At 37.4% G+C, this 15,380-nt stretch overlaps 1 protein-coding gene across 1 annotated transcript in view; it reads left to right on the top strand.

Annotated features, from left to right (window-relative positions):
- The window catches only part of CTNND2 (catenin delta 2), a gene marked incomplete at both ends in the record, with an annotated part of 558,729 nt that overhangs the window by 137,074 nt on the left and 406,275 nt on the right, over positions 1-15,380 (top strand). The window contains one exon of the mRNA XM_082315082.1: positions 382-494. Within this exon, the coding sequence (XP_082171208.1) occupies positions 382-494 (113 nt within the window). The remainder of the gene's footprint in view (positions 1-381; positions 495-15,380) is intronic.

Below are 15,380 nucleotides of genomic sequence, written 5' to 3'. Positions count from 1 at the left end.
GCATCTTTTTTTGAATAACACAAATTGTTCTCTTTTCTGATCATACTTAGATCAGCTTGTTAAGAGCACATTTGTATGCTACTAAGAGGTCTTCATGAACTATGAATGATTTTGACGTAGGTCTAAATTGTTTAATGTATTTGTAAAGTCCATTCCTGATAAACTGGCTCATTCTACAACATATCATTAGAGTGAATGAAGGAACGAGTAGGTGTTACCTCAAAAAATTGAACTGCGAATGTGTTTAAAAAGAAAAAAAACAAAAAGCTTTCCTGTAAGATATTATACTAACAGTTCTTGCACAAATTACAGTTTTATGTTCTGAAATTCCTTCTTAATCTCAAGAGAAGTCAAAACAAATGGTTTAATTTATTTTTTCAGGAACTGCAGTTTGAGAGACTGACTCGAGAACTTGAGGCTGAACGTCAGATTGTAGCTAGCCAGCTGGAGAGATGTAAGCTTGGATCAGAAACTGGAAGCATGAGCAGCATTAGGTAATGTATGAATTGTTAATTTCTTTATAATGTAATGAATTTTGTCGCTGTTATGAATTACCACTGAGAACAAGATTGATTATCTTCTTACAAAAAAAATTATGCACCAGGGAGCATGAGATTTTAGTAGAGTTTGAAAATTTGCATTTTGATTTGCTTTTAAAAAGAAAATTTCAAGCCGAGGCTTAATTTTATGCAATTTGGTATCTGGTTTGTCCAGTAACAAAATAGTAGTCACATTTGGAATGCATTGATTTGCTGTAGTCTGGATGGATTAACAGCAAAACTTCTGTTTCCCCTACCAATATAGCTGTAATTTTCAGCCAGAGCTTTTTAGCTTTATATTTGCAGAGATGTATTGATAAGTTTTGTGAACCTGTTTTATCATAATTTCATCGTTCAAGGTATTAAAAGCTTTAGAGATAATTACTTAAAGCTGCTGACCTGTCATCAAAATGTAATGATAAGATATGAGTTACTCTCTTTTTTTAAACATTGGCTTTCTTCGATTTAAGAAATTGTTCTGGTACATTGTTTGGATGATGGTGAGATTATTGAAGAAATTGTAACAAAAGGAAGCTGATCTCTTGGGTCAATTTGGTGTGAGTAAAGATTTTGTAGTTTTGAGCTTCTTGATACTAGTTTTGTTGTTTTCTTGGGTGAACCTCATAAATGAAAGATGACAGTACTTGAGTTTCAAGGATCAAGGAAAAGATATGTTGTGTAGACATATCTTCTGTTTGTATCAGTGGAAATATTAAGTGTGATATCTTTTGACTACATAAGATTAAGTATGATATGCCAAGCTTAGTTCCAACTGTTGTGTGATACTAGTAGAAAAACTACAAAAAATATCTTTTACTACTAGAAGAAACTCTTCCTCAGTTTAAGCAATTAAGACTACACTTCAATCAAATAAATGACTGTTTTCTATGATGAGTAGGAAATAATTATTCAATCGAATGCCAAAGATGCAACAAAAATACTGAATGTAGCCGTTCAATTAAAATGGCAGAAGTCAGAAGAATCTTTCACTAATTCAACAGAAGCTGTACATGAAGTTGACTTAAATATGAACATTCTTAATAAATCAAGTGAGAATTAACTCCCTAATATAAAATCTTACTTTATTCTGTATAATCTTCCCCACCAAATAGACTTATATTAACATTAGAGAAACTATATTAAATAGAATTATTTAAGCACAGAGTAGGTAATAGTTGGCAATGCAGTACAGTACTATATTTGCACCTTAAGTACACTCCCGCAGCACTTTCAATTTTAAGTATGGTATGACTGCATTTCAAAAAAGCTATCTGACCTATGTTTGAATAATACTAAGCTATATTTGAATAATGCTATTATTTTAGGGTTATTCCAGACAGTGATATGGAGGCTGGGAAATTTCTTGTTTGGAAGGAAATGTTTTCTTGGTGAACTTCTTTCCTATTGCTTAAGTTACACTTTTGAGTCATCAGTGGCATCAAGGTCACTCAGCTATTTCCAAGAGTCTCCAGTTATTTGAGAAATTTAATATTTTGACTACTAATCTCTCTGTGGAATTAACTAGTACCTAGAATCACTGAGGGGAGATTTCATGAAAGTTTTTGACATCTGTAATTTGCCCCAGAAATGTTTTACATATGAGAGTTTAAAATTTCTAGTGTTCCAACTAAAAACTTTTTAAGAAATACTTGAAATACTGTTGTCTAGAAGATAACATCGAAAGCTTACAATTAGATATCTGTTCTTAGACTAGGCAAGTGATTTAAAAAGGAAATCAATTATAATCCAATGTTGTTTGTGTTGGGTTGTTGTTTCTCCCATACATATTAAATGAGCTTTAATTTTCTGTTAGTTTTAAAAGTACTAAATCATTACAGGAGGGGGTAGAACTAACACAAATATTAAGTGAAGTCAAATATCAATCTGGCTGCTGTGCTGACTTTCCAGTGCTCATCCAGATTTGAGAATGTTCCTTTGACATAGTATAGTGAGGCAAAGACTTGGAAGATAAAGAATTATGTAGTGGAATAGCGTGTGTTAAGAAAAAAAGTATCTAATTTCTTAAAGTCTTGGAGTCTGTGGGGGCAGAAGAGGCTTGCTTAAAAATATTTTTTTTCATAGATATGACCCCTTGTGAAGCTAAGCTCTTTAGACATACCTGCTTTAAAACAAGGTGATTAATTTCGTGGCAAATAGTAAATGCTTTAAAAATAAGTTTCTTACTGATTGCCATGGTTTCGGGGTTAAACCACGACGCTGATACAGGGTAATTTGAAGATTTTGCCATCTTTATTTTATTCAGCTACTGAATAATTAATTAATTGTTTTAAGCATACTTTTCTGGTGGGACACAAACTAAAATCAGAACTTAACAGCTGTTATTGCTAAGCTTTTATTGGTAAAGAGCTTTTTAAAACAATCTTTAAATCAATTGCATTTATTTTAAGTACTGTCATTATTCAAATTGAAATCCTACCTGTAAGTCTCCAGTAGAAGTGAATATACATCCTTCAGTGACGGCACTGTTTTCTGATGACACCTAGGTTTATTATTCAGAAGCTTTTCCTTATCAAGGAATAATCAAACTGGACTGATTGTAATCAGCATATTTTAATATTGGGAAGTTAGATTCCCCCCCCCCGCTTTAAAGTAATTCACTCAAAATATCTAAAAGGAATTTTTCTTGTTAATATTTGTTACCTATGTGTGTTAGTACCCAAGTATCTACAACTAGTACATGGAGCAGCTATCCATATTTGCAATTTTAGTCAGGCTAAAACAGCTTACAGTGGTGTTTTCTGTCATATCTTGGTCTAGCATTTAAAACAACTGGAGATACCCGTAACAAGTACTTATAGTGCCCTTCATTGTGGAGATACCAGGAAAATTGATCTCAGCTTTACCTCCTTGGGATAGTAGTTTCATGGAGTCTTCCTATATGTCTTAAGATTGTGCCTGTGAAACCAGGCTTCTAGGAACATGCTAAGGGGCTGTTATTTCTGGCTCAGTTTTGCATTCTGTACTCATCTTGCATGTTTGACGCTTGGCCCATAAGAACTTGTGTATCCAGCTGTACTGTGAAGCTCATGTGGCTCAATTCTCAATCCTTAAGGACTTCCTATATAACCCTTTATTGTCACAGAAATCGGGATCCAGAAAGTAATGTGAGGTAAATATGAATGGCACAACGCGACTTTGCACAGAATTATGCAGCCTAGGTCCATAATGTATCTTACACGGGTATAGCTCCATAGCTCAGATTGATCAAGCCTGGTGAGAGGCAGGTCTAAGCATTTGTAGTTTCTGTGATACAAAGTGATATCTTTGGAGCGTAGTTTGCCTGTGCGTGTGCCAGTTTTTTCAGAAGAGATTGGATTAACCAGAACTGGCTGCTCTATCCAAAGCTCTGATTGTGACAAGCCTTGCTTAACTGAAGGGACACCAATGCTCAGTTCTTCCACAGGACCATTCGCTAACCTTGAAGAATTGATTTTGGGTTTATCATTTCTGTGCCTAACTATCTCCCAGCTGGGCCCCTTCAAAATACGCAAAGTAAATTTCCTTTGTCATATCCTTGATCAGTGGTCATTTTTTAGAGGGTTAGGGGGCTATATTCACTAGGAATTGTACCAAAAGGACTTGAGTGCTTCTCTTCAGGAACAGGTTCTTGGCTGTGAATCAAAGGGGGAATCAATGGCTTCTGATAAAGCTGGATAAAATGTTTAGACCGTGAAGTAGGACAAAACTTAGGGAACTCTTCCATGCCACAGTGTTTCCCTGTTGGCACACTCTGAAAAGTTCATTACTCAGCCTGCTGAGTATTAAAATTTCATCACACATTGCATAAGGAGCCAAGTCATGTTCCGTACTGCTCCATCCCTCTGGCTGAGGTGCTTATTCCTTCTGGGCCAGATCCATCAGTGTGTCGATCCCTTTTGTACAGAGGGCAATTAGATGCCTGCATATCTTTGAGTTCTTCAATCTCTGATAATTTTAAGGGCATATTAATGTATTTCGCATTTCTGGATTTCCCATAATGACATCATGTAGTTCCTCAAAACAGAACCTGATGAAAGTGAGAGTGTTTTTTTTCCTTCCAGAGATGAACACAAAATCTCTGAGGCACTTTGAAGACTCAGCTACATGTTTTCATGTGTTCTTTTGAAAGAATTCAGACAAAATAGTGCTACAGAATGGGAAGACTGAACAAGCAAGAAAATAGATTGCATGCATATACATGTAACATCTATGGAAGCTGTGTCGCTACACAAACAAATATCCTTTGGACTTCATTGAAGAACTGTACTTACTTGTTAGTAAATCCTTAAGACTTTAAAATAAGTTTCTGATTCACATTCTTTATCACTGTTTTATGTGAGCAATTTATGTTTGTTTACTTATTTTTTGGTGAAGCCTTACTGTTTGAACTCAGGAATGTAGCTCAAGCATAGCCTACTCTTTCTCTTTGAACATACCGTTTGCAAATTGGTCAGGCAACAGAACTTTTCTCAACTGAATTTCAACCCCCTACTGAAATTAGAAGTGATTTGCAATTTGTTATTGAAAGTCTCCTGAACAGACTGGTATTTGTGCATGATTGTCCTAAGCAATATGCTAAAGTTTCTGTATTTTACAGGTAGCAAAAATATAATCTAATTTACTGCATTGCATGGAAAGCTTACCTGCTTTGTATATGCTTTCTTCAATGTAGTTCTCTCTCTTGGAGATGCATTTATTATTCACACTTTATTACTGGGGAAACTGATGTTTTACTTAGGGTACAATTTCTGCAAATTTCCTGAAAAAAAATCCAGCAAGTCTAACTGATAAACCCGTAAGATCCTTCATTTTGAGAACATTGAAGAGACAGATGAAATGCAGTCTGACATAGGTAGACAATTTCCACTGTGTTGGTCAAGTAAATAAAATTGCAGTTATAAAGTTTTCCTGTACAGCTGTGGGTGCTAGATCTAACTTAAGCTACTTACTGTAGAAGTATATACAATAGTCTTTGTAGGTATTTAATGTGAGGGGTTGACAAATCCAGTAGCCCAGTAGAGGTGAGGCTGCCACAGTCTAGACCTGGAGAAATGGACTGAGTGGAACCTTATGAAGCTGAAATTTATAAATGAAAGCAAATGCAAATTCCTGCATCTGGGAAGCTTCTAAATTTAAAACAAAAATTAAAAAAAACCTTTTAATTAAATGTAAATTAGAAAGTTAACTTTTAAGAAGAAAAAAATGCACAACAGTTATTTCAGAGTAGAAATAGAAAGGATCAATATTCTATCATTATTTATGAAAATGCCAAGTGTAATTTTTGTACTTGCTTTTTTTAAACATAAGCCAATAGCGTGATATTAATAGTCACTACATTCAAGAAATGTAGTCAGATTTTTAAGAGAGATGTTCTTTAAGAAGATTGTCATTTCACCAGTGGACAGAGAAGATTTTGACTAAACTTTTGACAGCAAATGCTGTAGCTCAGAAATTCACCTCATTCTGGAATGTGTTTGCTCAGTAGTTCAGAAGCTGAATAAGCTTGAAGTTTTGTCACACACTGTTGCGCCTCTTCATTGTGGATTGTGTAAAACTTAACAAGTCGTGCTTGGATGAACTTTTGTCAACTGAATTAATAAAAAAGTTTAGCTGAAATAAAATAAAAAACGGGAATAAAAGGCAGGTTTTTGAAAATGTGAGTTTCTGAAAACACACCTCACAAATGCTACAAGTCTGAATATTTAGCTGTGGTAAGAGAGCATTTGTTGTTGTTGTTGTTGTTGTTGTGTTTTTTTCCCATTATCTCACAATGATTTTATGTTGCTGTAAGTGACCAGGTCAGGTGGAACCCTTTAGAAAGATGCAGAGATTGCTCCACTCCTGAAGAGCAACTAAACTTAGTCAAGAAGGGAAGATGTCAGAGAATTCAGGGTACAGCAGGCAAAGGAATTACAATCAAAAGCAGGAAAACTCCAGTTTGTATACAGATCAACAAGATATATGAATTCATACACAGTCTGCAGTGAATGTGAGGGAGCAGCCAGCCAAACCTCAGAGTAATGGAATGAAATTTCTAAGGGCCAAGTGTGACTGTCTAGCCTTGCATCAACTCAAAATGTTCTTCAGTTGGCTAAGACCAAGTGGCAAAGCAAGGACCCAGCTGTGGAAACACACGGGCTACAGAAGAGTGGGATATAAACGTTTAGTTGTCTGGAGAAGGGGGTGTGTGGGTTTTTTTCGAGATTTTTCTGAATAAATGTTAAGTTTCTATTTTCTACTCTAATAATAAAGTTATGTGAAAATGGGAGTTGGGTAGAAGCCTTTCAGTTGTCTTCGAAAAAGATCTATGTACATCCATCCCAAAGTTCTGACTAGTTTGGGATCCAATAACAATTCAGAAATGTTTAACAGCATGACATTTTAAGGGCAGAGTCTATTCACAGGTGATTTCCTTCCTTAGTTTGCGAATATATGACAAAAAAGAAAAATCATTTTTCTCAATATTTTACTTTCTCTTTTGCACTCAAGAATATCTTAAAAGGGTTTTTCTTAGTGAAAAGAAGGTTAACAAGTCCCCCCCAAAATGTGTAATAAACATGCTATCTTACAGTCATGAAATTTTACCCTGGAGTTTTGTGTTTACCAGAAACTGCTGACAGCAGAAGAGATGCAAGTACAGCATATACAATTTCCCTCTTTCTCAGAAGTATCGTGCAGAATCCATGGACAGCCGTGTTGGTAAATGTGAAGAATTATTTAGACGTAGATAAACTGAGTTAAAGGAGAAATCAGAGAAAGGAGACTTTTTTTTTCCTTATTCAGACCTTATCAGCTTATAGCTGTGTCTGCATTAGCAGGAGTGCAGCACAATTCTTGGGGCTTAGCAGAAGGAAACACGTGGTCCTGAGAACACAGCATCCATATCATAAATGTTTTGAGGGGATTTATAACAGACTTTAGTTTGGTCCCATGGATTGGCCTGCCATTAGTTGTTGAAGTAAAGCTAGGCTCCTGGAGAGCCTCTTCCAGGTTAGTTTCTGAAAACAATTCAGTTGGTGTGCCACGAGACTACTTCATGATGCAAACTAAAGCTTGGGAAGTGGAAAAGAGCAGGAGGTTCACTTCAAAGATACACTGTTACTTTGAAGGACAGTGCTAATGTCGGTGGAACCAATACTGAACATCATCCTCCCTCAGAATGCCTCAGTCTGGCGTGACCAGAAGGAAGATGTTGCACTGGACCTGTTGATATTCATTTGTGTCACTTGATTCACGTTTATACTGCATCTTATTTGATGGCAGTTCCATTTAAAAACCCCTCAACAGGTACAAAATTGACGTTGGGTCTTGAGTAGGAAAACTAAAATGAAAGGTGGGCCATGCATACAATGATGTTTTGGGGTAACTCAGATCTAGCTAGATTGATGAGGAACGTTTTGTCAGTGCTAAGCGTGGTACTACCTGATGTATTTCCAGATCTTGTATAAAGCTTATCATGCATTATTGGGCTTGTGGTAAAACAGAATACCCTAGTAAAAACATGTAGGTTTCAAGGTAGTAGAGAGAAAAACCCCAAACATTCTTTACTAGGAAGCTAGCTTCCTTGTTGAATAATCATGCATCTTTAGTTACAATGCTACTAAGCCAGCATGAGAATGAAATGAGCTGGAAGGAAACATTCAGTTAGATCAAGATGGTGGGAAAATGTGCAAATGTTTGTTATACCATAATGTTTTCTTTGAAGTCTTTGCATTATTTGAGTTCCTTGCTGTCTCTAAAAGGCATACATTTAAAAAAATACCTTTAAACCCCACAAAATAAATAAAAAAGAAACAACCAAAAACCCAACAAAACAAAGCCAGAGAGATTTTCTTAGAAAAAGTTGAAGAGATGGTATTTTTGTTACATTCAAAATCCTTAAGGTGTTCATTTGGATAACTTTAGAAGACAAGAAACTGAAGCAGCCTTTGTCCGACCACAACTAAGAATGAACAGTGAGGTTTGAATGCTTGGCCACTTTATTGAAGTGTTTGTTTTTTCCCATGTCAGTTTTCAGTCTACAGCTTAGCAAAGTCATTAAAGGATTCTCCCCTAGACCATTCACCTTCTCCAGCAATCTACTTACCTACCACAAAAATCGTTCGTGACTTTCTAGGTGTTGGGTTGCTACCTGATGGATGATGGTCACTGTTCTAATGCATGTCCACTAGGTAATAGCTGGAATCCAGCACGTCTGAAAATCAGACTACTGGTTTACATGCCTAAACACAGCATTTAGGCGCTCCTGAAATCTTTGCTTAGAAATAAGAATTTTGTGAAATACAGTAAGTTGTCAAGAAGTGGAATGGACAGATTCTGCTTGTTGTGACAACTATTACAGTGTACCGAGCCTAATGTCCTATGCCAGTTTGACATCAGCAGTTGATGTTGCTGGCTTCATGTGTACCGCCACATGTAAGAGTGTTCAGGTCAGAGAATATGTTTTAGAAGTAAGAGAAAGTGATCAGGGAAGTACTGAGGCTGGTATTTTCAATACTCCTCTTTTGCCTTGTACTTTCTATCTCTTGATCTTTCAGCTGTGAGATGTAGAGACCTGAAAGGTGATGAACTCTGTGTCCTATTAGATTTGGTCAATAAATTAGTTTGAGACCACTACCAAAAAGGAGGATTTGAAGAAAATGTTCATTATAGGAAATAAATTGTGGTTGGAACAGTTGGTACAATTCATATTAATAATGCTATTAGTTAATTATATTGTCTAGATTGACAGTTTATTGGATTAAAATAGCAGATTTGTGATCTGATCGTTCAGAGCAACCTGATAAAAGATTAAGTTTGAGCCTGTCTGTACTCACTGTATGAAAGTCCAGTATTTAGGGAAACGGTTAAAAAAAAATACTGAGAGAAGTTGCTACAAAAGCGAGAAAATGAGATAATGTAAAAGGCTGTACAACTTTTTTGTATTTCCATTAATATAACATTTGTGGGGGCTTTGTGCTGGTTCTCCACAATGAGGCACATCAAGAAAACAGATTAGTCCTGTTGATCCTCTACAGGGAACTAACCGGTTTCACAGTTTTGCAGCAGATAAGCTTCTGTTGCTGAAAGGCAAATTTCCAGCAAATGTCCAAGCAATCAGATCTGGTGTAATTTTCTTTTTTACAGTACATCCATATCTTTTACAATAGTATTATGGGTCGTATCATTCCCAGATAGATATGTCTCTGAAGGCACCAACTCCAACAAGACTTTTAAAACACCCCCTCCACAGATGCTCTCCCTCTTCTTCTGCTTGCCAAGTACCCTCCTGAGATATCACCTCCATGAGAGCAGTAACACAGTAATATTCAGCATTGCCAAACTCATAACACTGGCATGTTTATGAAATTAAGGTGTCAGATTTTATTTTAATCTCATCAAAGTTACTGCAAAGAAGCTATGACAATAAGGATATAGATATTTTTCTCTCTAGTGCCCTAAGAAAGGGTCTTACAGGCAGAAAGCCTTATCTGGGGCTGCCAGGTGTCACTTAGATTCTCTCTTAGTTATCTCAAGTATTCCATTATTTTTTCTGTTTCACTAATACCAGGAAACAGAAAAAAACACAAAAAAGCAGAACGACGACAACAGAAAAAACAGCAGGTACTTTACATACCAACATTTACTGATATGTAATCCAATGAAGACTGTACTTAATAGTGTATTCTCTACCTTAGTGCACTTCTGGCATGATACTACGATTTCTGAAAACTCTTTCCAATTATTGCATTCTCAATTTAAATGTGTTATTGCAAGCCTGAAACTTGAATATTGCACTAATTTGAAATAAACATGGAAATACTGATCTTAGGAAATATATTGTTGGTAATGTAAAACCTGGTTATGTCTTACAGAGTGAGGTTCTGTGTTCAGACTACTTTTGACAAGCCATTTGTTGAAAAATTAGAGCAATACAGTATACCATTAAGGATGGATAAGCACTGTAATAGATTGCCTAAGGAGCCTGTAAAAACTATCATGTGAAGCTTAAGGACATGTAGAGTATCTATCAAGAATGGGACACGAGTGACAAGACTATTTCTCTACAGCCCTTCTAGCTCTCCTTTTTATGATACCTTGCTGGGCTCTGCTTTAATGATTTGACATTCTTTTTGTCCCCATCCTTACTTATCAGATGTTGAAATGTTTTTGGATAGGTTTGGAGGAAGACAAGATTGAGGATGATCATAGAATCTTTTAGGTTGTAAGAGACCTTTAAGATCATTGAGTCCAACCGTTACCCTAGCACTGCCAAGTCCACCACTAAACCATGTCCCTAAGCACCACATCTACCCGTCTTTCAAATACCTCCAGGGATGGGGACTCAACCACTTCCCTGGGCAGCCTGTTCCAGTGCCTGACCACCCTTTCAGTGAAGAATTTTTTCCTAATATCCAATCTAAACCTCCCCTGGTGCAACTTGAGGCCATGATGCTGAGGTGAAGGGCCTTGCTATTGTAAAATTCTTGAATTTAGGGTGTTTGCAGGAAAGTTTGATAGAACTTGTCCAGGAAAGTTCATTTTTAGTGCTTACTGCTTGTGGGTCAAAGGTACTAGATACCATTTTTATGGTATCTTAGAAGTAGCTAGTTTACACTGAGAACAAATTCTGTAACATGATGACAGTATTTAATGCCCATGGGCAATTGACATCAAACACTGAAACAGAAGTAGGGTATCCAAGGTGCTTCAAGGAGTCAGTTCTGAGGTATCATGGACTGAGACTGTAGTAGTGTCTGTCATTAATGTTGCCTACTGGTTTGTATTAAACCAAGATTTCAGTTGTTCCTTATTTTGCCAAGCTGCACCTTCCAGGTTGAATATTTCCTTCTCAAGATGCACATACTGAGGTTTTGAAGGGAATTTCAACTAATCATCATTGTTGTTATTACAGATTTGCCCCAAAAGGCCTTGCTGTTAACAGAGGAACTAAATGTACCTTTGCGTAGAGTTACAGAGATAAATCCCTATTTTCCTACAATGCTTGTTGCCATCTACCTAATTTGGTGTACGATGGGGCAGAATACTGGAGCTGGGAGGGAAATCTCTTCAGTGTTATCCCATCCTTCCGTCTGTGTTGTCAGGGTAAGGAAGGGTCCTTCCGAGTCCAATGGCAAGAAGTCAAGAAGCAGATCTCCAGGTGCATTTAGCATCGAAGTTACATGCATGTATGAGGGGAAAAACTGGGGAGGAGGAACCTTTGTTCAAAACGTGGATGAGGCATCTGGAAGAACCCAGATTCAGTCTACAAAGTGAAGATTTGTATTTAAGGGTCATACACCAGAGTCAGGGGGTCTGAGAAATGAAGAATGGATGGAGCAGGATGAGGAAAATGAAACAGGGGCAGAGTCTAGAGAAGAGCAGGACAGGAGGATAAGGCAGAGGAGTCAGGGAACCATATTATGCCCTGATTACAGTTGCAGGACCAAAGACGAAAGTTGAAAACACCCATTTATCTTGGCTACTCAATCCGAGAAATCTAGGACTAATTGCTGAAGAGATCTTACTGGCTTCATTTGCTGCTGTGCGTAGTCATCACATCTGTGTGCCAGTTCCTGATCTGGTTATTAGGATCCCTGCATATCTGGAAGGCTGTACAGAGAAATGAGAAGCAGAGAATACCTGACAGGGATTCAAACAAATCTTTACAACAACAGAATTAGGCAGCAGAAGTTGATACAATTCCACTGGATTGCCTTCAGCTATTATAAGCAGATAGCTAGTTCTTTTCCTGATGCTCATTTTGCAAGTTATGAAACTCCATTGGTCCTGTAGACAGCAGTGTCCCTCCACACAAACATGATTTATCCCCAGAGCAGTTTAGAAACGAAACGGTCGTGAAAGAGAAGCTGTGTAACAATGCATTTGTACAAGGAGTAAGTCAAAATGCAGCCAGCTGAAGGCTTCTCAGAACTCCAGACAAACTAATTTTTTTTTGCTCCACAGATGAAGACAAAGTCTATCTTGTTGATGTTCTCGAGGAGACAAATTCAATTTTGTGTTGATTTTCAAAGAAATACTGCAGTCAGACATAGTATTTTCTCTCCCTCCACCACCCCTACCTTCTGCTTCTCACCATGTGAGCTTGTGTAGGTGACCTTGACTTCTGTCGTGAGCATCCTCTCTTTTGATAGCTTTCTTCCTCTCCATTGCCTAAGTTTATATTCCACCTAATTCACTAAACACTGCAGTTTGTTATAAATAGAGCCTTTGCCTCCTGCTCTCAGCACTTCCTTGCTTTGGCAAGTCCCGATCAACTTTCACCAAGTGCAGATACAGGAACAGTTACTAATGCTTCCTGCCAAAACCTCATTCAGGCTAGTTTATCTGTCCCTAGCAAGTGACTGACTTTTGCGTTAAGCTGGCTTTGTCTGGGTTCTTGGTTTTAATAAAAGCATGGTTGTTTTCCCATGCAATCTTTTAAGAAACTGGAGATATCAATAGAAATGCATTGTTGGAAGTTATGGAATTCCCATCAGTCATAACTTTCAAAAATACGCTCCTCTTAACAGTAGTGATTTCTGCTGTCACATCGAAAGTGGATCCTGTGTCTTGCCGTGATCTGTACTGATAAAAAAAAATGATTTTGTTGTATTTAGTTGTAGTGTTTGATACAGGAAATTTAAGACTTACCAAATCACTTTGAAAAGATTTGGGTTTGGTTTTTTTTCCCTGGTCTTTTTTACCTTGCTTTAGAAATTAACAGTGCTATTACTCTTAATGATTAGGTAATCTCTGCTTGTTCATATGTGACAATTTGCACGGGAATTGGTCCTGATTTTCCTTTGTGTTGTCTGTATACATCTTCTGAGGGACTGACATGAACATCTTAATGGTGCTGCTACAACTGTGATCGCTCTGTAGCGGAAACTGAGCTATGCATTCCTTGATACTCGAGTATATCAAATATCAAAAGTGCACAGGAAGTATTACTAATGTATTTCGTTGAATTCCAGGAATGGCATGAATGAACACAGTTCTGTTTCCACAGGCATCTCACAACTGGATAGCAACTTACTTTGAATGGCTAATGCTATATGCTCTCTAGGCGTGTTGCCATTTCAGCAGTTAAGGAAGATTTTATAGATTTTAACACGTTAAACTTAAAGGGGCTTTTAAATCCCTCATGCTTTCAGCTCCTAGTAGATGTAGTCTCAGTTACTGCTAATTGTGAATAAATATTCTGCCTCCTTCTGGCTTTCCTCTACCCCTTTTATTTTCATCTTGTTCCTGCACACTGCTCATTTGCACAGAAAAAGATTGGGGGGGGGGGGGGGGAAAAAGACTCTTGCACACCGGCTCCCTACTTCTTCACTCTCTATAGAGCAACATCCTCCAACTCCCCAGGTACAGAGAAGGAAGATATTGTACAGCTTTTACATTTATATCCGCTCTGTTATCTTGAAACATATTAAATTGCTGTATTTTGTTCTCATTTAAATATTCCTTCTGCATTTTATTTTGAAAGTCTTCACCATAAATTTTATCACACAGATGGCTGTGAATATAGCTGCAATAGGATTAGCATCAAACTGAGTACAGTGTGAAGTTTGCCTAATTTCAAGTATCTTGTGAAAGTTACCTTAAAGGTTCCCAATATAGCCTCTGATTTTTTTGACTGTATTCATGAATGGCTAACAGGAGCCAGTGACTACCATGAAAGGAATGTCTTTAGCTTAGAAAAAAATACTTTCTTCAAAGCTTACCAGAAAAAAGAAAAAAACTATAGGTCGCCAATATTTGGTAGAAATGTTCTAGCTTCAGTGGAGACTTCAGCTAGTTTCACAGCAATGCCATTCCTCCCCCCAAAAATCAGACATCAGGTTCAAGAGGACTAACTTGGTAGCAGGTTCTGTGGATTCTGGCCAGTGTTTCTGCACCAGCCTCCCTGCAGAGTTAGAGCAGTGCTCTCCAAAGTTTTTTGATCATGCACCCCTATCAGGGTAACATTTTTGAGCGTGCACCCGCAATATATGGATATTTATTTATTTATAGATTATATACATGTACTACTGTACTAATATATTATGAACCTTATAAAACATAGACAAATCCAGAAATTAAAAAAAGGATGAGATAAAAATTAAATAAACACTATTTTTTATTGTCTTTTATGTGTTAATGGTACAAAAATATTTTCTTCCTGCACTCCAGTGACTTGTCTTGCGCAATGCCTGGCATGTGCACACCCCACTTTGGAGACCACTGGGATGGAGGGCTACTCATCTCACAGTGGTGATAACTTTCCTGCTGAGGTGTCTGATTGAAACCTGGTAGAAGCAACCCTGCTTCAGGTCAGACCCTGCAAGAAAGGAGTCAAAGACGGCAGCATTGGCAAGATACCTTTGCTGGCTGAAAGCAAGGAAGCTGTAGGGCCGTGAGGGAAGGATAACACTGGCAGGTGGGAGTTCCCCCTCATCTAGGCCATCTGAAGGCTGCAGTCTTCCTTTCACAGCATTGGGCACCATCTAGAGAATGCAGCAGCAACAGTCACACCGAAGTTGTAGCTTTTGTCTTTTCTCCCTTCTGTCACTGCCTCTTTGCCCCAGTCTTCCAGTGTAAAAGAGAGACATCATTAATCCATAATTTTTGGCTCGGTTTTATTGGTTTACTGAATAATATATGCACAGTTATCTTCACAATAAGTTAGTGTTGCACCTGGGATTTAAATCCTAGTACTTATGTGATCTTGCCCTCCAAAGGCAAGTAGTTGCCTGTGCTAGAATACTTTCCCCTCCCTAAGCTCAGGCATATATAGTTGGGATGGTATAATGCAGTTAATCATGCCTTTTTACTTTTATATTACTCATTATGAAATTTGTTTATTCTAAAAAACAGTTT

The sequence above is a fragment of the Platalea leucorodia genome, assembly GCF_965183815.1.
Source record: "Platalea leucorodia genome assembly, chromosome: 1".
Taxonomy (NCBI): domain Eukaryota; kingdom Metazoa; phylum Chordata; class Aves; order Pelecaniformes; family Threskiornithidae; genus Platalea; species Platalea leucorodia.
The sequence above is the reverse complement of the archived record's forward strand: the minus strand, read 5'-3'. Positions and strand labels throughout refer to the sequence as shown.